The sequence below is a fragment of the Littorina saxatilis genome, linkage group LG4 (assembly GCF_037325665.1).
Source record: "Littorina saxatilis isolate snail1 linkage group LG4, US_GU_Lsax_2.0, whole genome shotgun sequence".
In the NCBI taxonomy this organism is placed as follows: domain Eukaryota; kingdom Metazoa; phylum Mollusca; class Gastropoda; order Littorinimorpha; family Littorinidae; genus Littorina; species Littorina saxatilis.
The window spans coordinates 30,688,675-30,715,637 of NC_090248.1; the positions used below are offsets into that span (position 1 = coordinate 30,688,675).

At 47.1% G+C, this 26,963-nt stretch overlaps 1 protein-coding gene across 1 annotated transcript in view; it reads right to left on the reverse strand.

Annotated features, from left to right (window-relative positions):
* Window positions 1-523: 523 nt before the first annotated feature.
* Window positions 524-26,963, reverse strand: part of LOC138964467 (ecdysone-induced protein 78C-like) — a gene marked incomplete in the record, with an annotated part of 58,170 nt that continues 31,730 nt past the window's right edge. The window contains 7 exon segments of the mRNA XM_070336432.1: window positions 524-3,829; window positions 5,267-5,359; window positions 7,114-7,244; window positions 8,680-8,821; window positions 9,589-9,697; window positions 10,259-10,378; window positions 19,042-20,282. Coding sequence (XP_070192533.1) covers window positions 3,666-3,829; window positions 5,267-5,359; window positions 7,114-7,244; window positions 8,680-8,821; window positions 9,589-9,697; window positions 10,259-10,378; window positions 19,042-20,282 — 2,000 coding nt within the window.

The following is a 26,963-nucleotide window of genomic DNA, read 5'->3' on the forward strand; positions in this document are numbered from 1 at the left end:
TGCTGTGTTAATTAATTAACTGTCCACACACAGAAAGAAGCAACGGCTCACTCTCACTCACACACAAAAATACAAACAACATTAGTTTCCACAATTATGACCGCAAGCTCAGCTTAAAGGTACCGTTTCAAATGTTACTACAAATGTTTCTACTGACAGCATTTTCCCATCTCGGCTCAAATACCTCCGACTGCACAAATCCTTTTTCTCTGAAATACCTGTCTGCGGTGTAGTTTCGGAACTCGTCACAGGCGTAACCATTCTTCATCTTTGCATGCAGAAGCTGACCAGGCTCTAATGTGAACGAACTGTCCAGAAAGTCAGCAGGAGGCTATCATTTTTACTTCTACATAAACCTAAAGGTATGCATTGAACAGCAGAAAAGACCCAAGATGTTCAGCCCGACCACAGTCCATATCCTTGTTCAGTTGGACTCTCAAACTGAAAAATACTTGCCGAGAGAGTTTAGTCTATCAACAGAAATCTCCGTGAATAACAAGAATAACAAGAAACTAACAAGAAAAATGTTCACAATCAATTTATTTTGGCAATTTATTCTGACAATCACAATTAAATGTTAACAGTAAATAATGCTATTTGTCCTAGCTCCTTTAAAGGCTGCCATATTCGTAGCGTTCATTATTTAATTCATATTGTTTACATGTGCCAATAATGTTATAAAACTGTACCTAAGGGGATATAATAACGATTGGCTGTAGCTTTCGAACACAGAACAAATTATTTCAGTATTGCAAAGTGGTGTTGATAGTGTCGAATGTAAACAGAACAGTCTCAAACGCCATCTTTGGTTTACGAAACGTCACTTCGTGACGTCAACGGTCTAAAAATATCCCAAGTCCTGGAGAACTGTTGCTAAACAATGCAATAAAGAATTAATTATTTCTCGTAATTGGTAAGGACTTCAAACCTAAAACTTTGCAGGAAGCTTAATTTATACATCCCTGCAACGATGGGAAAAGCCCTGGAAGTAATTAAACTAATTAAATAGGACTATGTCAGCCTTTAACCATGATCATTACAACAAAATCAAGAGTAAAATGGTTTCTCATGATTTCAACCCTTTCCAGTACAGTGCCTCCCCCCTTTTAAGATCTCAACAAATCTGAGAAAAGAAAGTCTAAAAACAAGGTGGGAGACTTAAAATGGGGGTAAATTTACATCTTGCGCGAACAGAAAATATCGAAAAGCAGGAAGCTAAAAGAGAGTCTCAAATTGGGGATCTTAAAAAAGGGTTTCTGCTTCACTCCAAATCAAAACAAATGTATTCCTTCCAAAAACGAATATACAGACACACATCTCTAGCTGTCGGTACTAGTAACTTACAGAAAACAGTACTGTTAAAAAGCAAGAAACCTATAGTCAGTCTCTCCATGATTTGAAAATAATCGCAATTTTAATTTAAAATGTTTAATCAATCACCAAACACAAGAAGGTAAAGCCCATACGACTCACATGCTTGACCTCGACCTTTAGGGTAACTAAACCTAGCAATGACATCATACACTAAGAACTGCTTTACACATTTTTCCTACCAAAATACATGTGACCTTGACCCAAGGTCAAGGTCATCCAAGGTCATGCAACACAAAGCTGTTAATTCAAGACATAGGAAGTACAATGGTGCTTATTGGCTCTTTCTACCATGAGATATGGTCACTTTTAGTGGTTCACTACCTTATTTTGGTCACATTTCATAAGGGTCAAAGTGACCTTTTACCCTTGATCATATGTGACCAAATGTGTCTCATGATGAAAGCATAACATGTGCCCCACATAATTTTTAAGTTTGAAACAGTTATCTTCCATAGTTCAGGGTCAAGGTCACTTCAAAATATGTATACAATCCAACTTTGAAGAGCTCCTGTGACCTTGACCTTGAAGCAAGGTAAACCAAACTGGTATCAAAAGATGGGGCTTACTTTGCCCTATATATCATATGTAGGTGAGGTATTCAATCTCAAAAACTTCAGAGAAAATGGGAAAAATGTGAAATATAGCTGTTTTTTAGGCAACATTTATGGCCCCTGCGACCTTGACCTTGAAGCAAGGTCAAGATGCTATGTATGTTTTTTGGGGCCTCGTCATCATACACCATCTTGCCAAATTTGGTACTGATAGACTGAATAGTGTCCAAGAAATATCCAACGTTAAAGTTTTCCGGACGTCCGGACGTCCGGACGTCCGGACGGACGGACGGACGGACGACTCGGGTGAGTACATAGACTCACTTTTGCTTCGCATGTGAGTCAAAAAAAGAAAAGAATCAAAATCTGCTTCAGACAGGTGTAAAAGAAATCCAATATAAAGAAATCACTGAGCTTTTGCTCTCCGCAAGCTAAAAAAAAAATAAAAAATAAAAAAATAAATAAAAAACAGCTTTTATTGTGCATAAGAACTCAATAATTTGAATGTCAGCCCGAGCTCAACTATCCATGGTTACAGTATCCAGTTTATGAAACTGCCCATTTCCACTTTGTTTCTTACGTACTTATGTCCCTTTACTGGAAACAGATTTGACCACTTATATTACTCACTTAACCACTAAGTATTTGTCATCTTTTCCACACCTTAATTTATCCTAACCTGTTCACACTATTTTGGCGCTCCTACTCACTCAATGGACACCACCTCCCTTATAACCCCCACCATGGCTGTTCAGTCGTTCTGAATGTTGCAACACTTCAAACAGACAATCTTCTCTCTACTTCCATTTTCTGCATGATGAGGAATTTGGACCTGCACTCGCATCTTCAATCTTCAAAATATACTTACACACAAGCATGCTTGTTCAGAATCAACAGATTACCTTATAATCAGCAAGGTTTTATTACTTGAATGATTTTTGAAGTCGTCAATCCGTATTTCTTTGTCTATGACAAGTGCCAACAGCTAACTGGCAGCTGGTTTATGTTCAGTTTCACTTTCAAGTACTGTAGCGACATTAGAGAAGCTAGACGTAACACCAGTTCAGTAACTGCAGACAAGCCCACCGAGAGAGAGGCTCGGCCTTTGTCCCATAACATAAAAAAAAAATTAAAAAAATTACTTGACAGTCTCCAAACATCCTTCACGACAGTCTGATATTCCTCTGCCTAGCACTGCCTCCGTCCCTGATAAACAAGGACTGCTCTTGACAGCCCTTGACATCTGTCTGCACCTCCGCCTCCTTTTCTGACAGACTGATTTAGTCTGATTCACCTGGTAAGAAGTGCCTCCCGCATGCCTGATGGAGAATCATTTGTGACAGTCAAAGAATTCCGTGTGCATTGTCTCCACACATCATTCATGACACTTGTAGATTTGTACAGTAATATCCTCCAGCATCATTCATGCCAGTCCAAGACTCCCAGTGACAGTCCAGACTCCCGTGACAGTCCAGACTCCCGTGACAGTCCAGAGTCCCGTGACCATCCAGACTCCCAGTGACAGTCCAGACTCCCGTGACAGTCCAGACTCCCGTGACAGTCCAGAGTCCCGTGACCATCCAGACTCCCATGACAGTCCAGACTCCCATGAGAGTCCGACTCCCGTGACAGTCCAAGACTCCCGTGACAGTCTGAGGTTCCTCCCATGAGAGTCCTAGACTCCCGTGACAGTTTAGGACTCCCTTGCCCAGCACTGCCTGCCCTTTCCACGACTCCTCATCATTCGTGAACGCCGTAGATCTCTCTGTGCAGCTCCGGGAACTGCCCAGCGATACTTCCGGGAGAGTCCATGTGGATGTTGCTGAGAGCCTTGAAGTGCTCCTCGTTGATACGGTGAAATGTCGAGATGAGGCTCATCAGCTGCCGGAACTTGGCGTCCGAGTCTAAAAGGGAGAGAACAAAAAGAAAGTGAACGTACGCACAAATACAAAAACAAATAAGACTGGCAACATTCCAAAATTCAGAATAAAAAATCCCAAGAAAGGTATGCAATGGGAACGTTTAATTATGACAAAATATTTTGACCGTAACGTTTTGTTTTGTCATAATTAAACGTTCCTAGAACTACGCACAGTTTTCTTGAGATCCCACAAGGACTTAACAAACCGAGACATATCCCAACATGACCCTGTCTTCCAAAGTGAAGTCCTTGTCTTCAAAGTGAGACAAAGTTTGAGACAACATTACAGTGACAAGAATCACGTCATGTAAAATTGTCAGGACTTCTTACACCTGTCTACCCAGGAAATGATAAATAGCTTCCAGAGTGAAGGCTACCTTGGTGACTAAGTCATATCATCAGCAAAAAATCTTACCTTATCTTATATCTTATCTTAAAAATAAAAAATAAAAAATCTTATCTTATCTTATCTTAAAAATCTTATCTTAGTTTAAAGATAATTATGTTGGCTAGATACACTCACGTGTTATTTGTGAATTATCCAAGGGAGGTAACAAAGTGCAAGAAAACATGCATAATTATGTAGCAAGATTTAGAAAATCAGCATAAATTTCATACTAATACAGTAATTTCCCACTTCCCTGTTTAAACACCCATCCAACCCCCATCCCAATTCTTATATCAATTTCTGGTTTGCGATAATAAAGTTTGCTATATCTATGTCTGTTCCCAATACAAACTGCACAAAGCCTTACACATACTCTCACCACTATCAGGGGTTGAAATAGAACAAGATGAAAATTGAGGACATTTTGGATATGGACTATGAAAGTGGCTAAGCAAGGCAAGGTCTGCTTCCATCCACCCCCACCCCGGGATCAAAGAAAACCCCAACTAGAACCAAATCTTAGCAATCTGGTGCATTCTGAGCGTAACTTTGGGTGAAAGCGAGGCCAAGGGAATAGGCTTTGGGCAGTTCGGGAGGAGGACAACAGGCTTTCATTCGAGGGAATCCTCCAAAAGGAGGAGGACTTCAAGCCCTGCAATCGCCAACAAATGCTGGAAGCGGAACAATATCAACAAACGCTGGAAGCGGAACAATATCAACAAACGCTGGAAGCGGAACAATATCAACAAATGCTGGAAGCGGAACAATATCAACAAACGCTGGAAGTGGAACAACATCAACAAACACTGGAAGCGGAACAATATCAACAAATGCACACTGCCTATTACAAACAAATGAATCCACACAGGCTGGCACAAGGACAGACAGACAAACAGAATAAAAGCATGCCAATGTTCAAACACACACACATACACACACTCACAGACATGAGACAAAGAGACAGACAGACGGACAGACAGACAGAGTCCGACAGACAGATAGACAGACGGACACAACAGGCAAGCAACTGACCTGGATGGTTGTGCCTCATCAAATAGTACAGTGCCTGCTGGAACAGGGACTGTATCTTGCCAATGTCCCGACTGCTTTTCAGGTTTTTACGAGCTGCACAATGCAAACAACAGATGTTACTGCATGGATCTTCTACTGCATTGGTGCTACACAAAACATCCACTTGCTGCAAAAGAGGAACAACAGAAACCGCTGCAAAATTAACCCATACTTATTTTTTCCCTATCATCTCAACAACACAACAAAAACAAAACAACAAAACAACGACCCTGTTCTCAATACCAACAGCAGTCATCACTACAGGGAACTTCAACTACATTGACACTTAAAGAAAATACAACGTCCCACTAGAAAAAATAAATAACAACTATTGGAAAATTGACCCATTCTAATTATTTGTTTATCCTTTACTAACAAAAACAACAAACAACAAAACTCCGAAAGAGATAGACTTCAGGTGCAAAGTGAACAACTTTAGATAGTGTACATTTTAGCATCATTATTGGCTCACGTAAGTGTAGCCTATGCGATGCTAACTTTTGTCTGTCTGTGCGTGCGTGCGTCATTTGAAGACGTCATATTACATTGACGTCACATTATGACGTACGAGGGTTAGACGTCACGCGATGGAATTACTGAAAGTCTCGGTGATTGTTATTATGAGCGGGCCGAGACTATTTGGCAGTCGTGCCCCTGTAAGTAGGCTACATGCAGACAGACAGATCTAGATCTAGTGTCTCGCTTTCTTGCACAGTTTCACCTATGCTCTTTCTGTGTGTGTGTGTGTGTGTGTGTGTGTGTGTGTGTGTGTGTGTGTGTGTGTGTGTGTGTGTGTGTGTGTGTGTGTGTGTGTGTGTGTACTGTGTGTGTGTGTGTGTGCGTGTGTGTGTGTGTACATGTGTGTGTACTGTGTGTGTGTATGTGTGACGGAGTGATTGAGTTTGTGTTACTGTTTGTCGATTTCTTACGTGAGCCTTGAAGGCTTGGCCTCTTGTTGTACATGTGCCTGTTATGTATCTTGTTTGTCCACTTTTAAGATCAATTATTGTTCAAGTGAATGTTTCTTTTAACAATTAAATGTTCAAGAAACTTACAATTCTTGTTGTTCGGTTAACAAAAACAACTTAATTCTACTTGCATTGCTTTCAAGTGACTGCCTTTTCACAGCACATGTAGGAAGTTGTCTCCCTTGTATCAAAAATACAATCTGCAGACCTGGGAACCCCTGTTTTGCACTTGGAGTATTCTCAAACAAACTTGGTGTCTTTTCAGAAATATGAGTGTACTCCACGCAGAATTTGAACATCCTTGATTCAAACATGCTTCACACGCTTAAGTCGCACCGTTAGTTAAGTTTACCAATACATTTAAAACAAATTCTTCTTTCAATGTTTAACCGACAAAAACTGTGATCATGTGTCAAAATACTTGATCGGCTTCGGGATGCGCTTGTAAAAGAAAAGTAGATTAGGATTTTTTGCGGCATATTTTTTTCCACTGATCGTATTCTAGACAATCATGCGTACAAAATACGGCAAAATCGTAAGGGTTCCCAGGTCTGAGTATGACAACTTGATCGGAGCCGGGTCTGGATGCATTAAACAAGTCAGCAAGTATAACCTCCATTGGAAAAGCTTGTCAAAAGTTCTCCTTCGTAACAGTTTCCATCCTCCACATTCTTTATCATTCACTCGTCCTGTACACATTTTAGTCCCCAAATTAAACCTCAGAAAATTCAAGGCATAAACCGAGTACATCAAAAAGGAAAAAAGCATTGATTTTTTCTGACTCTCACTGGCTTATAGAGCTGTACCATGCCTAATAAAATGACCCGATTGTCAACCTACTTGGACAGACGATGAGGATGGAGCAGAAGAGGCCGATCTCTCCGTCCGTCAGCTTGAGGGGGTTGAACTGGGAGGAGATGAAGAAGAACTCATCCAGGAATTCCCCCATGGGCATCTCACGAATAACCTCACTGAAATACGAAGGTGTTGCCATCCTGAGTCTTCAACCATGAACTAATTTTAATCTCTAGCGGAACAAGACACTAAAACGTCAATAATTTGAATCATTTCATCACAGACAAAATAAAATGTTCATCGAGTCTTGAACCATGAACTAATTTTAATCTCGCATGGAACAAGAAACAAAAACGTTACTGAAGCATTTAATCACAAGACAAAATGAAACGTTCACCAGCGCATCCGAGGTCGTGGGTTCGAACCCCGGCCGGGTCATACCTATGACTTTAAAATTGGCAATCTAGTGGCTGCTCCGCCTGGCGTCTGGCATTATGGGGTTAGTGCTGGGACTGGTTGGTCCGGTGTCAGAATAATGTGACTGGGTGAGACATGAAGCCTGTGCTGCGACTTCTGTCTTGTGTGTGGCGCACGTTAAATGTCAAAGCAGCACCGCCCTGATATCACCCTTCGTGGTGGACTGGGCGTTAAGCAAGCAAACAAACAAACAAACAAACATCCCCCTAGTGGTCTTTGAAAGGGACAGTCAAACAAATAATGAGACAATCTGTGAATCGCAAAAACTCAGCTCAGTGCACTGTCCCCGCAATCTCAAGATTGACTTTGACTCTCTGTTGACTCTCTTTTGACTCTCGTCATCTAAGAATTGTCTCTATCAACTTCAACTTTTGTGCAACCGAAACTTGCATCTTCCCACTAGTGTACCGTAGACCCCAACACTACGCTACGCTAAGACCCCCCAATTTAAGACTCCCTCCTTTTAAGATTGTGCTTTCTCAGACTTTCTGTTCATAACCTCTGTCAAATGACCCCCATTTTAAAGGTGGTCGTCTACATTTTTGCTTTTTTTCCAATAATCTTATGGTTGGATTTCGCTAAAAAGTTATGTCAGATGATGAATGAACCATGGGGAAAAAAGTTATTTGAAAAAAAAATATATGTAAAAAAGATTTTATTTTTGGGTAGCGTGACTCACGCTTCCAATATTTTGTTTTCTGTTTGCTGAGAACATGTGCTTTGCCTAAAAAATACTGACCAATCAAATTCATGTCACTATGCTTTTTGCCACGCCCAAACAAGTGCAGCAACAGTTTGACACTGGAGCGCTGTCCACGCTTTTTTTTTAAACGCACGAAATGCACGGGATTTGAGAGGAGTTTTGCGCTTGGCATTTTACAAATAAGGATATCCTACGCTGGAATACTACAATGAATTTTCAAACGGCTACACTGGCTTCGTCTTTCCTGATCGAAAGGGGGTGTATTGTTGATATTTGTAGATAATAGACTCTGCATTTTAATGGTCAAATGGCAATTTCGGTATAAAAATGTAGACAAGGACCTTTAACACTCCCTCCTTTTGAAGACCCAATTTTGGCATATATGTGGAGGTCTTAAAAGGAGGGTTCCACTGTATTTGTGTGAATCTTACCGACTGGCCCTCATGGTGTGAGTGGGGTCAATGAGGGTCTGCTTGTCATGGTCCACCAGCAGTGAGAAGCGGGCCAGCAGCACTTCAAACGACCCTTGTTTGATGAGGCGAATCTGGTCGTCCTGCTCAATCTCCACAAAACCTGCAAAGCACACAAGGTGTCATCAACACAGCCAATGACTCAACTAAAACTGCAACTACATGCATGAGCATATACATAGACACACATCTATATATATCTATATACGGCTTGTGTGTGTGTGTGTCTGTCTGTCTGTCTGTCACTTCGCGATGCACGGCCAAAGTTCTCGATGGATCTGCTTCAAATTTGGTGGGCATATTCAGGTAGACCCCGGACACAATCTGGTCGATGAAAATTTTCAACACGTGCTCTAAGCGCGGCGCGGTGAACCGATTTTGTTTTTTCTGTAGATCCATTTCCAGTAACTCTTCCTTATCTTCTCCAGTGTTTTGCGCGTTTATCTCCCTTCCTTCGTGTGGCGTCAATCACGTCAACACATGCTCTAAGCCGGCGAAGCGCCACGCTGCATACTCTGTCTCGCGATCCACCCGGCGAAGCGGGTAATCATCTAGTACAGTCATACATTCTCCCTCTCTCAAGGACAGATTGTACGAAATGGCCTAGTCTTAAATCTAAATCCTTGTAAAATAAAGTTCAGTTCAGATCCGTTATTGCTCTTTCTCTCTCTCTCTCTCTTTCACAACACACACACACAGCAACTCTATCTCTTACACACACACAGCAACTCTCTCTCTCCCTCTCTCTCCCCCTCTCTCCCTCCCCCCCTCTCTCTCTCTCTCTCTCTCTCTCTCTCTCTCTCTCTCTCTCACTCACACACACACACACACACATATAACAACTGACACACACACACACACACAACTCACCAGGCAGCTTTTTGCAGAACTTGACGAGATTGGTGATCTCTGGCACCATGGCGGACACAAACTGCTGCCACAAGTTGTTGGCCTCCAGTTTCAGCTTGCTCATGTCTGGCTGTAAACACAAGGACAAACTTCAAATGACCTATCTTTATGCCCTTACCAACATTAAATATATAAACATGAGGCACTGCCACACGGTGAATTCTGCCAGTACAAGCCGACATTTTAGCTCTAGCTCTCTCTAGCTTAAACAAAAAGCGTTTGGCATACAAAATGGCAAGGAAAAATTGTGTCAGCAAACAACACTTTTGCAAACACACTTTTGCATGTCAAAAGAACCTTTTGTGAAAAAGTTATCATTGCCAGAGACGCAATAATCATAAAACAGCAGCTGTGAATTTGGCATGTCTGAACGCCAAGGATATGCATTTTTCACGCAGAATCCCCAGAAAATTACAGAATTTCAGTGATTTTTGATACAATTTGGAGCCTTTACATGCACGAAAGTACAAATACATCAACACATAATATGTCGCCCAATTAATTTTTTTTATAAATCCAGAATTTTTTTTTATCCCGAACAATTTCCGAACTCCAGATTTCCAGACTTTTAGCTAGGAACTTTAATCCCTGGAGACTATTTTGGAAAGAATGTCATCTGCAATTTCCATACCAGTCCCATTTCGTCAAGCTCTCCTTTGATAGTCTCGTTGATTCGGCGGTTGGCTTCATCAATAGCTTTGTACGTGTTGATGGTGGTTCCCAAGTGAGCCTCCACCACCACATCCGTTACCTGCCGCAGAAAACACATTAAACATCAGTACTGTGGCAGACCCTGCTTTCTAGGGGCGGGGATGTAGCTCAGTCGGTAGCGCGCTGGATTTGTATCCAGTTGGCCGTTGTCAGCGTGAGTTCGTCCCCACGTTCGGCGAGAGATTTATTTCTCAGAGTCAACTTTGTGTGCAGACTCTCCTCGGCGTCCGAACACCAGGCGCAGCCTGGTATTCGGCTCTACTTCTTCCCGGCGAAGCCGGTACCCGGCGAAGCGGGTAATCATCTAGTTCAACATAAATGACACAATGCAATGCAGGCAGTTCTCACATGTTGAACAAGTTAGCTGTTCAGAATCTTGTCTCAATACAAGGTATGATGAGCCCACAACTCAAGTTTCAAACTGGGTATACCATCCCAATTCTCATCGATCTATTCCCTATTCAGATACAGGATACCCCAGATCAAGCTTAACTCTTGAAAAAACACATTCTAACATCAATAATGTCCTCTTTTCAAACATTTTCAGCATCACTAATGAACAATTTTGATTCAACATACTTTATCCACCAACAATGTTCTGAATGCCATATTTTAGTTGTCAGATCAAACTAAAGTACAGATACAAATAACTTCTGCGCACAGATGGATCTCAAGCAATTGTTCGTCAAATTATATATATAGAGAATACTACATGGTTTGCTGTTTCGTACCAGATTTACACGAGTTTTTTTTTTTTAAATATTGAACTGCGAGCGAAAAAGCAACGAGTGTAAATCTGGTACGACACAGCAAGCCATGTAGTATTCTGTTTATCCTACATACTGTACTTACGTGTATTTTACTGAAAATGTCTTGCAGACGAGGCAGCTAAATCAAAAAATTTAGAGTAAATTTTCATTTGATTAATATACTTAACCAAATCTCATAAATAGCAATTTACTTCTGTTAAGTGCTTAAACGTTGAACACGCTTCCCTGGTTATACAAGGGAAGCCACTCCCCCAAAGAAAACATCACGTAACCATGGTCACCAGACCACGTGATCTATGAGGGTAAGCTCCCCTTGAAGCCACGTGACACGCGGCCGCCATATTGTTCTCACTTCTTGACAAGCCTGAGCCATCTTAAAGCGGGGTAGGTGGGAGGGTATTTGGTATGAGATTTGGGTAAGTATATTAATCAAATGAAAATTTACTCTAAAATTTTTGATTAAATTACATATTACTTCCCCAAATCTCATAAATAGCAGAATGCTACTAAACGAGGAGGGATTACTCAACCTAGGATCTAGGAAGAGCTTGCCCGGCAACTAACACTGCTGGTAGAATGCTGTAAACATCAGGACGTGAACCCGGCACGTCTAGCAAGAAGAAGTTCAGAAAGCTGTCGTCTGACTTCCAAAATACAGCCCCAAGGACCTCCGAGAACCGTCTGGAGTTCAGGACAGCAAGTAAAGAGGCCCATGCATAAGTTTCGTGCGTCCTCGCCAAAGAGAGAGGCAGGACAAACTAAATCGCCCCCCCCCCCCCCACCTTATTTTGCTGCCACCCCACATAAGCCTGTTCGATGCGGGTGGAAGCCCATTTAGCCAAAGTATACAGTGGAATATCTTTGTCTCTGGTAGAGTTTCGAAATAAACAATAGCTTCCGAGTGCTGAAACTGATGTGGTTCGTGCTAGACAAATGAAAGCACGGACAGAGCAGTTAACGAGGTCAGGATCCCCAGGGGCTAACATGTTAGACAGCAGAGAGATCATAAAAACAGGAAACTGCTGATGAGGTCTTTGATTTTAGCCAGGGGTTCTGGTCTAAAAAGAAGAGATATATGGAACCATCTGATAGAAAAGAAATGTCTTCCGTAAGCCGGACAGAGCAAGCACATCAGTACCTCTTCTGGCCGTAGCTAGCAAACATAACATGAGTGTTTGGCGAGTAGAATCGGGAGCTTCGCAGAACACAGAGGTTCAAACTCTGATGATCCAAGAAGCTCAAGGATTAGATCCCATGCGACGGGCGCTGTGGCGTGGTGGTAAGACGTCGGCCTCCAAAGCGGAAGGTCGAGGGTTCGAATCCCGGCCGCGGCCGCCTGGTGGGTTAAGTGTGGAGATTTTTCCGATCTCCCAGGTCAACTTATGTGCAGACCTGCTAGTGGCTTATCCCCCTTCGTGTGTACACGCAAGCACAAGACCAAGTGCGCACGAAAAAGATCCTGTAATCCATGTCAGAGTTCGGTGGGTTATAGAAACACAAAAATACCCAGCATGCTTCCTCCGAAAGCGGCGTATGGCTGCCTAAATGGCGGGGTAAAAACGGTCATACACGTAAAATTCCACTCGTGCAAAAACACGAGTGCACGTGGGAGTTTCAGCCCACGAACGCAGAAGAAGAAAGAAGAAGAAGAAGATCCCATGCAGGGACTGGTCTACAATAGAGGAGTCTTTTAGCACCGAGGCTATAGCTCCGCCAAGATTGATGATATTTCTTTCTTATTTGGTGATTAAAGTCGTTTCAACCGCTCAAGGTCATATCACGACGGGATTGATGATATATGGTCTAAATGCTTTAAGCGTAGACGAGATAGCCGACCTTCTGACCTTAAGCGAAGAAGACCAACTTTGCGATGACAACCATGACAGAAGGTTTGCAACTAGCAATGATCTAGGAGCCACTGGATTGACTCCGTACGAAGCACGCCAACGAGTCCAAGCGATTTAAAGAGAGGAAAATCGAAAATTTTTAAGTAAATTTTCATTTGATTAATATACTTACCCGAATCACATATATGCATTGATGTAGTCAGAGATGCTAAGGTCTGAAAATCGCTACCCGTCTAACAGTCAAAGGGAAGCAACCCAACACACAAAAAAGTGTAAGAGGAAGCGTAGCTAGGGACGCTTGCCATGTGGGTTACCTCCCCTTGGAGTGACCTACGTCACTGCCGCTTCCCGAGCACGTGGTAGAACTCATTCCGACTTATAGAAAACTTAGAAACTATAAAGCGGGGAAGGCAGGAGGGAATTACCTATGTGATTCGGGTAAGTATATTAATCAAATGAAAATTTACTTAAAAATGTTCGATTAAATTACATATTCTTACTCCGAATCACATATATGCAGATAACTCCAACAAGGTGGTGGGAAAGATCAAAAAGTTCTAACTCACTCTTAGGTTCTGGAAAGGCACTGGCCAGCTGCCACCAAGGCAGGGAGGGACCGTGACCCATCCCGACAAACAGCGGCGACGTCTCGTAGATAAAAATGTATAAAGACGTCGTCAAAGCGCCAGTAGGCTGTTCGTTGGACCTCATCCAGTCTCCGAGACCGTAACACGGCCAAGGAGGAGGCCCACGCCCTGGACTCATGGACTCTGGCCGAGTCGAGGGGGAAGACAGGCTGCGCCCCCCCCCCCCCCCCCTTCTTGAGAGGCTCCAAACGTAGGCCTGCTTAATGAGAGCCGACACCCACCGGGCAAACGTTGTTCTGGCGATATCCTTGTCCCTTGCAGTGTTAAGGGAAATGAACAGAAGCTTCTGCGAGCTTGACCGAACAGGACGAATGCGAGCAAGATAAGCATCGAGGGCCCGAACAGGACAGTTAACCAAATCCGGATCGTCCGGGGCCAGGATGTGAGTAAGTGGTTTAACCTGAACCACAGGTGAAGGCTGATCCGGAGTCTGATTCTTGGCTAGAAAGCCCACCCGGAACTTCAAAGTCAAAGAGCCGTCCTGCTCACGAGAGATGTCCTCCGGACTACTTGAGAGGGCATGTATCTCACTACCCCTGCGCGCTGTAGCTAAAAGGAGCAGAAAGAGCGCCTTCCGGGTAAGGTTAGGCAGGCTGGCGTCCCTTAAGGGTTCGAAGTCCGTAGAGCGCAAGAACTCAAGGACCAGGAAGAGATCCCACTTGGGAAAGGGAGAGCGCGACTTGGCTTCCTCCAAGGCCGCGCCCTTAATGACTCCGGCAATAACCCCACTGACATTGACAGAATGCCCAATCTGTCTAAGTGTAGCAGCGATAGCTGACCTGCGAACCCTCAAAGAGGAGGCTGAGGCACCCTGAGCGGCAAAGTCCGACAGGTGGTTGGCCAAATGCATAGAGCGGGGAGCTACGGCACTCAGCCCGTGAGACTGACACCATGCAGCCCAGGCCTTCCAGTGGGAAGCGTAAACGGAAGAGGTAGATGATCTGTGAGAGCGCTGTACCAAATCCAAAGTTCGTTCCGACGCCCCAGACCGCCTCAGCGAGGACCGAACAACTTCCACGCGTGAAGGTTCAGTGACTGAGAGTCCTCGTGGGGAACGCCGGTTCGAGGCTGCACGAGCTCGCCTCTCGCAAGCGCGAGAGGGATGGGAGGGCCGCGAGCCAGTCTCAGAAGGTCCGGGAACCAGGTCTGAGAGGGCCAGAGAGGGGCCACCAGCAGCAGAGACGGACCCTCCAGATCCGCTTTCCTGATGACTCGTCCGAGTAGCTGGAACGGCGGAAAGGCATAAGCCTCCAATCCCCCCCAGGGGATGTCTAATGCATTCGTCCGCCAAGCCTCCGGGTCGGGGAATGGCGAAACGAATATCGGGAGGCGCCTTGAGAATCTGGTGGCGAAAAGATCCACCATCGGCTTCTGGACCATGGCCCACAGGCGAAGCAATGCCCCGTGTGTGATGGTCCATTCCGACTGAAGAACCTTGTCGGAGCGGCTGAGCGCGTCCGCAAGCGTGTTCAGTTTCCCCGGCAGGTACCTTGCTGAAAGTTTGATCTGGTGAAGAGCGCACCAAGTCAAAATTTCGCAGGTCCTGCGCGAAAGAGTGGGGGACCACGAACCTCCCTGTTTGTTCACGTATGCAGCAACCGTGGTATTGTCTGTGAACAGACGAACGTGCTTGTGCTGGAGAGAAGGGCCTAGGAGGAACTCGGCCAGAGCTAGAGACACCGCCTCTAGCTCCAGGGAGTTGATGTGCCAACTGCTCTGGTCTGCTGACCACAGACCGGACGCAGTGAGCTGGTCCGTGTGTGCCCCCCACCCCGCCAGAGACGCATCTGTAAAGAGGTCCGTGTCTGGGGGGGGGAGAGGCAATCGGAACGCCCCTGCACACCCAAGCCGTGTCCAGCCACGGAAGGGTAGCAGTCTGGAACCATTCCCCGAGAGGAACGAGAGTGTTCCAGTCCACACAAGGAGAGTCCACAAACGGCTTCAGGGCAAGCTGAAGTGGACGCTTGTGAACCCTCCCCAGTGGTACCAGCTGAGACATAGACTCCATCTGCCCCAGGATGGAGGCCAGAGTCCTGAGGGAAGCCCGCAGGAGAGGCAAAGTGGAGCGGATGAGAGCCTGGAGCTTGACCACCCATTTCTGCGACGGCTGGACAGTCCAAGAGACCGTGTCGAACGTCATACTCAGGTATGTGAACGTTTGAGACGGCACTAGCTCCGACTTTGTGTGGTTGACCGAGAACCCCAGCAAGCTGGCGTTTCGGAGAACCACCTGGGTATGCTGCGCACAGAGCGTCTCGCTCTGACCCATGATGAGCCAGTCGTCGAGGTATGCCCGCAGCCGAATACCCTGTGACCTTACCAGTGCACAAAACTGCCTTACCACCATGGTGAAAACCCATGGAGCAAGGGACAGCCCGAAGGGAAGTGCGCGGAACTGGTAGATCTGATCGGCCCACCGGAAACGAAGCCATTTCCGGTCGGCCGGATGCACAAGGATGTGAAAATATGCATCGGTCAGATCTATGGAGGTCACCCAGTCTCCTGGGCGGAGAGCGTCTCGGACCGAGGCTGGCGTCTCCATTTTGAACCGTATCGTTCTCAAGAAGGTGTTGAGAACCGATAGGTCCAGAACAGGACGCCAAGCTCCCGAGGCCTTGGGGACGGCGAAAAGCCGACCATAAAACCCCGGGGAGCTGTGATCCGAGACCTCCTCCACCGCTCTCTTCTCTAACAGAGAGGCCACTTCCGCCCGAAGGACCGACTGTGCCTCTTGAGAGAAGGGGGGCTTGAAAACTGGAGGGCGCCGGGCAAGCGGGGCCTTGTTCTCCAGCCAGAGCAAGCGGAATCCCGACCTCACCACTCCCACTATCCACTGGCTGTGCGTAGCAGCCTGCCAATGTGAAAGTGCCCGGGAGGGGCCCCCCGCCATCACCAGAGTGGAGGGCGGGGGGGGGGGGGGGGGGTGAGACCGGGAACGCCTCATTGGGGGTGGGGCTTGCCACGAGAGCTGCCCCTACCCCTGCCCCTCGAAGACCTCTTGTTCGACCCACGGGACGGAACATGAGGCCTCTTCTGGGAAGCCGACTTAGTCTGAGCAGAAGACTGGGTCTGCTGAGGCTGAGAAGGCTTAGCATGCTTGAGACCCTGCAATGCGAACGTAGAGAACTGCTGGTCTCTGTTGGTCTCTATTTCCTGTCTTCTGGCATTCAGCGCCAGAGGACCGAAAAGGGACCCGTCCACAAAGGGAGAGGACCAGAGGGTGTTTTTCGTTGCATCGTCAGTGAACTGCGAATGAGCGAGAAACAAGTCCCTCCTACACGTGACCGCGTGAGCGTAGTGTAGAGAGGACAACCTCATTTGTTCCTCATTGACCCTTGCAAGGGAAGCGAGGAGAGTGGCCACATCCTCTGAGTCCTGTTCCGTACTAAGCGTAAACGGATCCAGGGACTCCGTAAGCGCCCGAGAGAGCGCCCTGAGGATGGTCTCGGATATGGAAGTAAGTTCCACAAGCTGTCGTCCAAGTTCCTCCGAAGAGGAAAGAGTCTGCTCAGAGAGAGTCAGACCCGAGTCCTTCTTCAGCGGCTTAGCCAGAAGAGGGAGAATCTCAGGCGACACCGACAAGGGTGAGCGCGGGAGAGAAAACAGCGACAGCAAATTCCGAGGAACCCTGGGCAAAGAAAGCTTCTTTGGCGCAGAGGGCACGAAACTCGAAGCCTGTGAAGAAGAGGCTAGCCAGGGCAGCGCCTGTTCTGGAGCTGGGCCGTGGGCCACCAGCAACGGAACAGGAACTGGAGGCACACCGCTGCCCGAAGGAGCGGATTTGGCAAAAATGCGCGAGAGGTGGAACGCCACTGACGATGATTCTTCAAACCGGAAGTATTGTTCCTCCTCCTTCCCCGAGCGGAAGTCAGCCATGGCCGACGGAAACGCTGAAGAGGAAGACACCGCAGCCGAGGCCCCTTCCGGAAAATAACGAGAGGTGACCTCGGCCGCAGATTCCAGAGCCGCCTTAAGCTTGGCCGGAAAACCAGAACGTGTCTGCTCGTCGTCGACTGACTGCGAGTCTGACGCGGCGACCGAAGGGCAAGACTCAAAGCCGTAGTTGCCTGCGAAAGAATGCTGAGGGGGAAAGCCGGAAGCCGACAACCCACCCTGCCGGAAATCGTCCATCCTCACCCCCTGACTAAGAGGAGGGTGAGAGGATGAAGCCATGAAATCCAAGTTCGCAGGAACAGAGGCGCTAGCAGACGCCACCACAGAAGGGTGGAGAGGCTGCTGCACCAGAGGAGGCCAGTCCATGGTCCGTGAACGCCGACGTCCAAGAGGAAGCGTCGAGAACCGGAGCGGAAAATCCAAGCGGAGCCGGAAGTGCAACCGAAGCAGCGGCATCATGCCGAAGCTGCTGTTGCACGGACTGCGGGCGGAAGCCCGGAGGCCCGTAGGCCAGCCCTAGGTCAGAACCGGATGGGACTGTCACATGTCCGCTAACCGGTAGACCTACACTTCCGGTGAAAACCGGAAGCGCAGCTGTCAAATGGTGGCCGCGTGTCACGTGGCTTCAAGGGGAGCTTACCCTCATAGATCACGTGGTCTGGTGACCATGGTTACGTGATGTTTTCTTTGGGGGAGTGGCTTCCCTTGTGTAACCAGGGAAGCGTGTTCAACGTTTAAGCACTTAACGGAAGTAAATTGCTATTTATGAGATTTGGGGAAGTAATATGTAATTAAATTGAAGACGCTTGTTTTGGAACCTCGATCTCTTCTAAAGCCTCGTGCAATCTATTACGTCAAAACAAAGAAACGTCACTCTGAAAGTGTGGCGCGACGTGTTAGTTCTAAAGATTCATCGAGGGTAATTAGCGAGCGCAATTTTTGTTTCTATAATGACGTTTGTCTCAGTGACTTTGGCATCATAAGCAGTGGAAAAACAGGTCCCTGCCAGACTTGCTTGACATGACGTCATTTACATGATATACACACGTGTGATTTGAACGATTATTATCTCACGGGTGTCTCTCTCGCGTATGTAGGATAAATATTTATATATATATATATATATATATGAACATACTGCTTGTTAAACTATTCACAGAGAGGATAACATACATTTCAACACATTTTTTTGCACATTAAAGCACCCCATATGCAACACACACACACACACACACACACACACACACACACACACACACACACACACACACACACAGGCAAATCTACCGCAGCCACAAGTGCATACATGCATTTTCAACTTCAACTTGGTTTGCCATCAACAAATATGAAACTCCAATAACCCAGCGAACACTGTTTGATCACACTTACTCCCCTTGTTTTCTTACATTTCCTCTTCAAAACCTCTGAGAGTAAACCTCTGTTTTTAGACTCCCTCCCGTTCAAGACCCGATTCTTTCAGATTTGTGCATGTAGTCTTAACAGGCAGGTTCCACTGTACTACTGACAAAAACATCAACAGCCTACCTGCTCCATCAAGAGACGTCGATCCTCAGACGGAATCAGTCTCACTTCTTCCATGATGGAGTTCACGTCCACAGGCGGAAGATTCGCTAGCCAATCAGGTTTTACTTCAGCGGGGGACTTGACGCTGAAGCCAGACTGAGGGCTGGTGGGCTCGGGCGATATCGGTTCCGTTTTCACCAAAGTCCTGCTAACGTCCGAGGACGGGGAAAAGCTAGCACACGGCTCCATCTTGATAAGCGAGGGCTCAGTCTTGACTTGCACACCACTAAAGCCGGACAGGGAGGGCGATGTGGTGGAGGAGGTGGGAGGGGCAGCGTACTGTTGTTGATACTGTAGCTGGGGCGAGGCCACGTTAGAGTTCACGTTATAGTTCAAGACGGGAGTGGGCAAACCGCCACCGTTGTCCAGCAGGCCCGCGCCCGAGGAAGAGGGGGATGTCTCCACCCCCAACATCCCGCAGCTCCCACTACCGTTGGTGAGGGAGGAGGAGGAGGCGGGGAGAAGGTGGGGGGACCCGGCCATCCCCATCTCGGAGAGCGGGCTGGTGGCGGCAGAGACGGGGTCGAGAGTGACGTTGTTTAGGTTGAAGGGACTGTTGAGGGCCTGCAGCTCGGCCACCGCGTCTATGGAGCTCTGCTGACCCCCGCCCCCGCCACCACCCCCACCCCCACCCCCACCCGGCGTGGAGGGCAGACTGTGCTCAAACAAGAAAGTGTCCAGCGCTGCAAAGTTGCTGAAGTCGATGACGGACCCCCCGGGGCTGTTCATGCTGGACGGGGAGTCCACCCCGGCCAGGCCCGCGCTAAGCCCAGCGTTGTCTCCCGAACCGGTGGGGGCGTCTGCGGTGGTGGTGGAGGAGGAGGAGGGCATGGGGCTGCCGGAGCAGGACACCACGCCCTGACTGAGCCCCGCCAGCCCCGCCATGTCCATCATCTGCTGCTGGGCGCCCTTGACCCCACCCTGACCTTTGCCCCCCGGACCCCCGCCCTCAGCAGTCCCGCTCTTGGAATGCTCCAGGAAGCTGGCCTTGGCGGCGGACAGGAAGGCCTGCATCAGTTCGGCTTTGAAGGTGCCGTTGGTCTGCACGATCTTCTGCAGCTCCGCCATGCGCACCCGGTACAGCTCCTGCGGGGAGGGGTAGGGGGCGATGGGCATGTTGCCTCCGTGGCTCCGTGCCCCTCCACTCCCCTCCCCGCCGCCCACCTCCTTTAACCGCTTCGGCCTCCGTCCCAGCCGCGAGGCTGTCAACACAAAGAAGAATGACGATTTTGTTAGTGAATGTGTACATCTCATTAGGTAGAAGATGAGCCTAGCAACTGATTGTTCATTAAATATTTTACACAAAAATAATCATGTATCATTTGGTGAATTGCTGCTTTCCCATCACAGCTTTGAACACCCTGCTCTCCCCCCACCCCCTCCTTAATTAACTATACCACAAAACAATCAAAACTTTCAACAACATACCAATAACAACAAAGTTACACACAACTGCAATGAAGAAGAAAGCCCCCCTCTTTATTTGGTTAAGTAAACAACACACACCTCTTTCAAATGTAGGACAAGTACACAAAAGTTGAAGTCCACAGAACAACAAATTAATTGAAAGAGATACAAAAGTAAGCAGAGGCATGGGTCACTCCCTACCTCTCTCACTCCGTCCCTTTTACATACCCTGTTCCCTGATCATTCCCTGATCACAACTCTTGGTTTTCAATCTGGGTCAAACATCACATAATTTGGTTGGCACTCAGTCCACCTCCACCCCTGCACCCCAGCACCGCCCTGATATGGCCCTTCCCTTCGTGGTCGGCTGGGCGTTAAGCAAACAAACAAACCACACCCCAGCACCGCCTTGATATGGCCCTTCCCTTCGTGGTCGGCTGGGCGTTAAGCAAACAAACAAACTACACCCCAGCACCGCCCTGATATGGCCCTTCCCTTCGTGGTCGGCTGGGCGTTAAGCAAACAAACAAACTACACCCCAGCACCGCCCTGATATGGCCCTTCCCTTCGTGGTCGGCTGGGCGTTAAGCAAACAAACAAACTTAACACCCCAGCACCGCCCTGATATGGCCCTTCCCTTCGTGGTCGGCTGGACGTTAAGCAAACAAACAAACTACACCCCAGCACCGCCCTGATATGGCCCTTCCCTTCGTGGTCGGCTGGGTGTTAAGCAAACAAACAAACTATACCCCAGCACCGCCCTGATATGGCCCTTCCCTTCGTGGTCGGCTGGGTGTTAAGCAAACAAACAAACTATACCCCAGCACCGCCCTGATATGGCCCTTCCCTTCGTGGTCGGCTGGGCGTTAAGCAAACAAACAAACTTAACACCCCAGCACCGCCCTGATATGGCCCTTCCCTTCGTGGTCGGCTGGGTGTTAAGCAAACAAACAAACTATACCCCAGCACCGCCCTGATATGGCCCTTCCCTTCGTGGTCGGCTGGGTGTTAAGCAAACAAACAAACTATACCCCAGCACCGCCCTGATATGGCCCTTCCCTTCGTGGTCGGCTGGGTGTTAAGCAAACAAACAAACTATACCCCAGCACCGCCCTGATATGGCCCTTCCCTTCGTGGTCGGCTGGGCGTTAAGCAAACAAACAAACTATACCCCAGCACCGCCCTGATATGGCCCTTCCCTTCGTGGTCGGCTGGGTGTTAAGCAAACAAACAAACTACACCCCAGCACCGCCCAGATATGGCCCTTCGTGGTCGGCTGGGCGTTAAGCAAACAAACAAACTACACCCCAGCACCGCCTTGATATGGCCCTTCGTGGTCGACTGGGCGTTAAGTAAACAAACAAACTACACCCCAGCTCCGCCCTGATATGGCCCTTCGTGGTCGGCTGGGCGTTAGGCAAACAAACAAACTACACCCCAGCACCGCCCTGATATGGCCCTTCGTGGTCGGCTGGGCGTTAGGCAAACAAACAAACTACACCCCAGCCCTTCTTTCTTCCCCTAACTTTCCCCTTCCTCTGTTGCCAAGACTTCCAAGCACAAATCTCTCTGGCAGGCTTTTTCAACAACAACAAAACACAAAACGTTTACAGATTAGAAATATAGAAGACATCCCACCCCTGGAGCGTCTGTAAAATCGACAAGTCTGGCAGCGGAACGAAATTCAGAGGTGGATGGAGCACTGAGTACAGGGGCGGGGCGGTGTGAGAGCACAACGGGACAAGGAACAGGTGTAAAGACGAGGAGAAAAAAAGAAGAAAAAAAGGAAATATGGAAGACCAAACATGGACTGTAAATGGATACTGTGGAAACGCCACCCCTAACCCTTGTAGGTCCTCCACAAATCTAAGAACATTATTTTTTCAAAGGGAGAGCATTTTTAGAAAGAGATTCATTTAAAGTCTTTAAGAACATAACATCTGGAAAAACTAGGGTCTAAGTGGGAGAGGGATATGTAAGGTTGTGATAATTAAAATGGGGGTCTTAAACAGGGCTCTGTTGTAATGAACTTTTGTTTCCTGGCAATCCTTTTCATCTTGAAGACTGTCATTTATCCACACCCCTTTTCCAGAGCAGCTGAGGTTCAGCCAACAACTGTCACACTGATCTGGACACAATGCTCAATTGTGAGGAAAAGTAGACCTTAAAAGAATGAGTCATGTTTCATGTAAGCAAACCTATTCTTTGTGCCCTTAACTCAAAGGCAGCTGTCTGTCTATTCTCTCTCTCTCTCTCTCTCTCTCTCTCTCTCTCTCTCTCTCTCTCTCTCTCTCTCTCTGTGATTATTATTCAATGAGTTAGTTGGTACCATTGTTCCCTCACGGGCGAGGGCTCATTGTAAACAAGAAGGGCAAACGCTCGATCGAGTCACTTTCGCAGTTCTGAATATTATATGAGGCATCAGATGGACAGGAAGAAATTGCTATTCACAACACAATGAGTCACGTTCACATAAAATTTGAGCCCGGTCACTTTTATAGTTTCCGAGAAAAGCCCAACGTTAAGTTGTGTGTTGCCGAACAGAAAAGGCTAGTTATCTCCCTTGTTTTTCTGATAACGTTCGTAAAAGGCTACAGATGTAAATACTTTGATGTAAAGAATAATCCTACAAAGTTTCAATCACATCCGATGAACTTTGTCAAAGATATAAAATGTCTAATTTTTCCTTTGACGCTGACCTGTGACCTTGAAAAAGGTCAAAGGTCAACGAAACCATCGTTAAAGTGTAGAGGTCATTGGAGGTCACGACTAAACAAAATATGAGCCCGATCGCTTTGATAGTTTCCGAGAAAAGATATAAAATGTCTAATTTTTCCTTTGACGCTGACCTGTGACCTTGAAAAAGGTCAAAGGTCAACGAAACCATCGTTAAAGTGTAGAGGTCATTGGAGGTCACGACTAAACAAAATATGAGCCCGATCGCTTTGATAGTTTCCGAGAAAAGTCCAACGTTAAGGTGGTGTCTACGGACGGCCGGCCGGACGGCCGGCCGGCCGGACAGACTAACACTGACCGATTACATAGACTCACTTTTGCTTCGCATGTGAGTCAAAAAGCAGCGATTACTTATATAATTTTCCTCAGAAATAAAACATGTTCTTATCTTATCTCTCTCTCTCTCTGCAGCCAACAATCATAAAATACATATGTTCAGCATCCACTTCCATACATACTAACATACATTCTCAAAGTTCAAACAACAGACCTGTTTTTACTGGTGCATCTATCGGAACAGGCATTTTACAGCCAACACAGATTCACTCTGCGAAATGCAAAATTCTGTCAACTTAAGAGTCGGAGACAAGCTAGCAAGTATGTAGCCTTTATATGTGAGTGCTTGCACAGACTGCAAATGCCAAAAAGTGGTGACCAGCTGCTATGTGACCTAATCTGATCCTATGATGTGACCTATTAATATTATGACCCTACCATGAGGTGAAAGTGTGCTCAACAGGCTAAGAAAAGAACATGTTGCAATGGGGATGTGCATGATCAATATATATGTTCTGAATGCGCACACAACTAAGATGGACAAACAACATAGATCATTATGTGTGATCTTTGCGGAAACTGGTCATTCAATAACCAGTAAGTAAACCACGTGTAAATCGGTGCACCAGAAGATAAGGATACCTGGGAATCGCACTCGTACTCTCTGGGTGCAAACCACCTTGCATGCAATCTCTACCACCACCACCACCACCCCCCCTCCCCCCCACCGCATGCCAAGGCCTCACAGAACAGGGCAAGGTCGTTGCTGTAGATCATAGGACCAAACTGCCAACACAACACATACTTCGTGAGCGTTGCAGACAGTCGACCGGCGTATAGTGCGCCTTACTTTACTTTCACGGGCGTTCCACTTTCGTGTATCCCATAACAGCCATTTATAACACATTTTATTACGAGAAACAGGACAGAAAAAAAAAGGCCCGAGCATGTTCAAACAAAAACAAACCCCTTGCTATTTCAAGAACAGAAAGCTGACGTGAAACTTCTATCAACGTCCTTCACATTGACAAAGCACCCCTCACAACCCTTTCACGCCTTCCATCCCCGAGCGCCGATTGGTTGTTACGAGTGAAGGAGGTTTTCTATTGGCTGTGAGGGGGAAACACCCACCACGAGCGAAGCGAATGCCTGTCAGCTGATCAGCTGTTCGCGTAATGCTAGCAGCAGGTAATGTGCAGACTTTGGCCTCCAACTGATAAAAATACCACGACCTCCACTATGTCTCTCGCTCATTACCCTTTATGTGTTCCTGGAAGATCCCACTTTGCAGGTGGGTGTGTTTCTGCATGTGCAAACATGTCAAACACGATAAAGACCCCGAGCAGCCTAATCAATAGTAGCATTTTTTCCCTTCGCCGTCAAAGCCCTTATAGACTAACTTTGAGAAAGAGAGAGAGAGAGAGAGAGAGCGAGAGAGCGAGAGAGAGAGAGCGAGAGCGGGAGAGAGGAAGAGAGAGAGGAAGAGAGAGAGGGAGAGAGAGAGAAAGAGGGAGAGAGAGAGAGAGAGAAAGAGGGAGAGAGAGGAAGAGGGAGAGAGAGAGAAAGAGAGGGAGAGAGAGAGCTTCAATGCTCCGTTAAACAGTTCAGGGTCATTTTTGCCGGTACCCCAGCCCACAACCACTCCCCCTCTCTCTGTTGCACGCACCTACACCCACACCACCACCACCCCTCACGCGGCATGCATGAACGCAGACAGAGAGGGGGGGAAAGAAATGGTGCAGGGTCATTTTAGCAGTTTCACACACACACACACAACACACACACCGACACAAACCGTGGCAACGGACCTACACAACCAGCTGATTTTACTCTTGCGTGCAAATAGGAGACTCATTCCGTGTGACAAATCTCACGTTTTCCGCTCAGCGTGTGCATTTTTCTTTCTTCTTCTTTAGTCTTATCTGAAAATTGCATCGCTTCCAAAGTGCTTTCGCCCTTTTGCACTCAAGTTCAACGTATGGTCTTGAACAGGGACATTAATTTGAACTAAAGCACATCAAGTCAGCAGTGCAAGATGACCTCGTTATAAGTTAAAATAAATTCACAGTCAACGCTCCTCCTACACACCTGAATCACTCATATTATTATTTTATAAGGGTATTTTATAAGGGAAATAAGTTCAAATACTTGTTTTCGGGTCTGGAGAGTAAGGGGTGGGATAAAAGGAGAAAGAGAGTGGTGGTGGTAAGAGAGAGAGAGAGAGAGAGAGAGAGAGAGAGAGAGAGAGAGAGAGAGAGAGTGAGAGAGAGAGAGAGAGAGAGAGAGAGCGTAGCAGAAGAATATTTAGAGCACGGTTAGGGGCGGGGATGTAGCTCAGTCGGTAGCGCGCTGGATTTCCAGTTGGCCGCTGTCAGCGTGAGTTCGTCGCCACGTTCGACGAAAGATTTATTTCTCAGAGTCAACTTTGTGTGCAGACTCTCCTCGGTGTCCGAACACCCCCGTGTGTACACGCAAGCACAAGACCAAGTGCGCACGAAAAAGATCCTGTAATCCATGTCAGAGTTCGGTGGGTTATAGAAACACGAAAATACCCAGCATGCTTCCTCCGAAAGCGGCGTATGGCTGCCTAAATGGCGGGGTAAAAACGGTCATACACGTAAAATTCCACTCGTGCAAAACACGAGTGTACGTGGGAGTTTCAGCCCACGAACGCAGAAGAAGAAGAAGAAGAAGAGCACGGTTTTTTGTGCATGCTTTTTTTTTTTTCAAAGTAAGACAAGGGCAATATGTTTTTCCTTGCAAGTATACAGCTCACGCCGAAGGGTGATACAAAAGTTGACTGTCAACTGGCTAAATAATGAGAGAGAGAGAGAGAGAGAGAGAGAGAGAGAGAGAGAGAGAGAGAGAGAGAGAGAGAGAGAGAGAGAGAGAGAGAGAGCAAAAACGATGATGCATGGATGGTGATAAAGCCGGGAGGATCAAGAGAAAATGCAAAACACACACACACACACTGCACACCGGTGCACCCAACTCGGTCCGCCCAACGCTAGTCGAAGGTCAATGCCCGCAAGCAGCATACATCTATCCCGGCGCCGGGGCCGTCGCTCAACAAATACTTCTTAGGCAACACTCCGCAAAATACTTGCTAATGCTTGTTGAGCATGCTTTCGTTTCAACCCCCCTCCCCTTTTTTTTTTGAACACACACCTTCTCTCAAAGCAGGAAGGAAGAAGAGGGAAGGCTGTTGCCCAAGAACTATTTGGGGATGGGGGTGCAAGCACACACATTGTGTCATCTCGCCGGCTTTGCACCGCAGACGGCGAGGTGTCAAAAATGTGGGATACCTCGACCGAAAACATTATGTAGGTCACCGCAGTACCTCCCAGTTTGACACAGGCAGGAAGACGAAAGCTTACGTGTGTGAGTTCTTTTGTGCCTCAGTCCCGAGCAGGTGTAGTAGGGTACGCGAGGAGATAGGGAAGAAGGGGGCGGAGAGGGGTCCA